Source organism: Pseudophryne corroboree, chromosome 1, assembly GCF_028390025.1.
Source record: "Pseudophryne corroboree isolate aPseCor3 chromosome 1, aPseCor3.hap2, whole genome shotgun sequence".
NCBI lineage: Eukaryota > Metazoa > Chordata > Amphibia > Anura > Myobatrachidae > Pseudophryne > Pseudophryne corroboree.
Window position 1 is genome coordinate 1,159,144,766 of NC_086444.1, and position 3,465 is coordinate 1,159,148,230.

At 43.6% G+C, this 3,465-nt stretch overlaps 1 protein-coding gene across 1 annotated transcript; it reads right to left on the reverse strand.

Moving 5' to 3' along the window:
• Positions 1–1,692: 1,692 nt before the first annotated feature.
• On the reverse strand, positions 1,693–3,087 carry LOC135050764 (paraneoplastic antigen Ma1 homolog). The gene has a single exon (XM_063957119.1). It carries the CDS (start codon positions 3,085–3,087, stop codon positions 1,693–1,695), a length of 1,395 nt encoding a protein of 464 aa, XP_063813189.1.
• Positions 3,088–3,465: the final 378 nt, after the last annotated feature.

A 3,465-nucleotide genomic window follows, 5' to 3' on the forward strand; every position in this document is an offset into this window, starting at 1 on the left:
ATTGGTACAGTACTCCCCCAAGGCCCTCCTGGGAAGCGTCTATATGAACCTCATAAGGTAGCTCTGGATCCGCATACGCTAAAACCGGCGACTGCGACAGGCTCTCCTTTAACTTTATAAATGCCTCCTCGCATTCGACATCCCACCTGTCTCCAAACGCCTCTCGAGGACAAAAATAGTCTTTGGAATCCGTGGATCGGGGCCTTCTACTATTACTACTCGGGGGGTACCCTTTAGTCAAATTGGTTAGAGGCCTAGCCAATTTAGAATAATGTGGCACAAATTTCCTGTAGTAACCACAAAATCCCAGAAAGGATCGGAGTTCTTTAAGATTTCTGGGTCGTGGCCAGTTGCTGACAGTGGCCACTTTATCAGGATCGGTAGCAACCCCTTCTCTACTGACTATATGTCCTAAATACTTTACTGTTGATCTACAAAGTTGACATTTTTCAATTGACAACTTTAATCCTCGATTTTGCAGTCTATCCAATACCTTCAAAAGTCTTGTATTGTGTTCCTCCAGTGTCTTCCCGAATACAATGATGTCATCTAAGTACACAAGGACTTCTCGATAGCACATATCGCCCACCGTCTTTTCCATGGTCCTCTGAAAGGTGGCGGGAGCTCCAGTGATACCCTGTGGCATTTTTAGAAATTCAAAGAACCCTATCGGGCAGATGAAAGCAGTTTTAGCTCTATCTTCAATACTCATTGGGATTTGGTAGTAACCACACCGCAGATCCAAAACGGAAAACCATTGGCTACCTTGCAAACAATCCAAGGCCTCATCGATTTTCGGGACTGTATACTGGTCCGGAACAGTACGTCGATTTAGAGTCCTATAGTCAATACACAATCGGATCTCTCCACTTTTCTTTCGGGCCACCACAATGGGAGACGCATACTGGCTTTCTGAGTCGGCAATTACTTGATTTTCTAACAAGTTTCTTAGATGTGTCCGTACGTCCTCAAAATCTGCGGGAGCGAGTCTCCGTGACCTTTCCCGGAATGGCGATTCATTTGTTAACTTAATATGATGTTCAACATCCTTAGCCGTTCCTAAATCCCATTCACTCTGGGAAAATACAGCTTCTCTTAACTTTAATTGTTCCATTAGCAGTCGTTTACTTTCGGAGACTATATCACTACCTCGGAAACAGGAATCCAGCTTACTTATTCCTGACTGGAGAATCTGGTTAGAATTATCAGATGTAACTTCCTCCGGCCTACACTGCATAGTGTGTATATCCATCTGTAGTTTCAACTCAGTCGAATTTTGTCTCTCACACCATTTAATGAGACTTTTAAACATATTAGTGTTGGTTCCTACTATTACTGGTAGCTCTCCATTATCTCCTGGTGAATCGGGACAAACCAACGCCACAAACGGGACCATTTCATTGTGAGATATCAATCCAGGGTCAAAAGTAATTTGAGTGATGATATATCCTAAATAGGGGTACTTTTGCTCACTCAGCCCCCAAATAGTGAGGCCACTCAGAGGATGGATGGGTACATCCACTAAATGGGCCTGGTACCAAGATTCAAACACAATTGATATTTGTGACCCACTGTCCAACAGTACAGTACAGACATGTCCGTTAATCATCGCTTTAATTCTAGGGGCTTTACCCATCAAGCTGTCTGGAATTTCGTTTGACCACTGAGCACTCCCCATAGCATGTACCATAATTATTGGGGAGTCTGTGAGGGGTTCACAGCGCTCCCGTTGGCGTTTTCCGGAGGGGAAGTTCTTCTCCTATAACTGGGATTATTACTACCCCCTCTTCTATTATGATACATGGGGCATTCAAAGGACCGATGACCCGATTGTCCACAAGTATAACAAATTATGGGGAATCTACCTTCCCTCCTTCTTCCTCGCCCAAATTCAGAACTCTCCCCCTGACTGTACGGAAGATTAGTCTGAAGCGCTATTAGTTGTTCAATTTTTTTATTTTGTTCTTCTATTAATTTCAGTAGCCTTTCATCTATAGAGGGAGGGGCAGTCGCTGGTACAACCACTTTGACCTTTTTTTTTGTTTTTTCCCTATTCTCTATTTGTACCTCCTCCAGTTTCACTTCTCGCACCAGTTCATTCAGAGTGGGAGGCTGACTAGTATTCATTGTACATCGCATCCTTTGAGCTACAGGATTACTGGTTAAAGCTCCCTTCAGCACCTGTATTAGTCTCCTTCTGTCCACTTCACATTTTTCAATACCCCCTTTATCTACGATTTTATAAATTAGCCTGTCGACCCTATAAACATAATGAGTCAATGTCTCTCCTGGCTCTTGATAGGTGTGATTGAGTCTTGCCAGTAGATCACCTACATCCGCCAAGGTACCAAAGGAAAAATCTAAAGCCTCTATGTATTCTTTCAGTGTAGCAGTAGGATTACTCCTCCGAGTGGCTTGAATAACTCCCATAGCCGGCCCTCTGAGGCTTTCAACCACCCGCTGTCTTTTAATATGTTCGGGGCATTGCCATTCTTCTGAATGTTGCGTGGCTGCCTCCCTCCACAACTCATAGTTCTCTTCTCCAGCTGGCACAGGGAGGATTCCTGAGAAAATCCTAAGCCGTCGATATCCTCCTTCAAAGTGCCACCGTTCCAATTGGCTGACCATCTTGCCTACTACGGTTTCCACCTGATTATCCACCACTTCATCATGGTGGATAGGTACCTCAGTGTCCTGGCTGGGATTAGTGAATACATCTCTAGACTGGGGTTCTCCGTTCCCTTGTTCTTCCCCTGTGATACAACCTTCTTCCCCACTATCCTTCCTTTCAGGACACAGGAGTTGTACTTTCCATCCCGGTACTCCCTCTACTACCACCATGCTAGGAAGCAACGTTGAGTCTAGCTGGTTCTGGTTAGTTATTAAGACAGCTGTAATAGTGCCTGTTGGTCCTTTCCATGTGTCCACAATCCTCGGTTCGCTGACTCCATACAGAAATTTTACAGCTTTAATTATACTATCTTCACTGGCCTGGGTCAAATTTCCTCTCAGCCCAAAGCTACATTCACTGTCTATTTCCTTCTCCCTACACCAGCGAAAAACATTTTCTTTACTAACCCCATCCATTCTTCCTATCTAGTAAACAGGAGACCCAGAGGCAGAATCTCAGCAGTGCCTCCAAAATGTAACCCCTCCTCTAGTACTAACTGGTAAGCGGGGGTTACTAATTTCCTTCTTAAGGCGTGCCTCCACCCAAGCTCAAATTAAACCAGGGCTTGCTTGGGAAAGCCGGAAACATATAATAGTTATACGTTTATATTAGCTTAGTACAATTACCATTTATAATACATTTCTCTTTTCTTTTGTCTTTCAGTAAGGTTCTACTAGAAGTCCTCTTCTGGATCACCTTCTTCAATCCGGGTAAGTATAAATAAACAATACGACTTACACTGTACAATACGATTAACTAATGGTTTTATAAATCAACCTTTGATAAATTACATT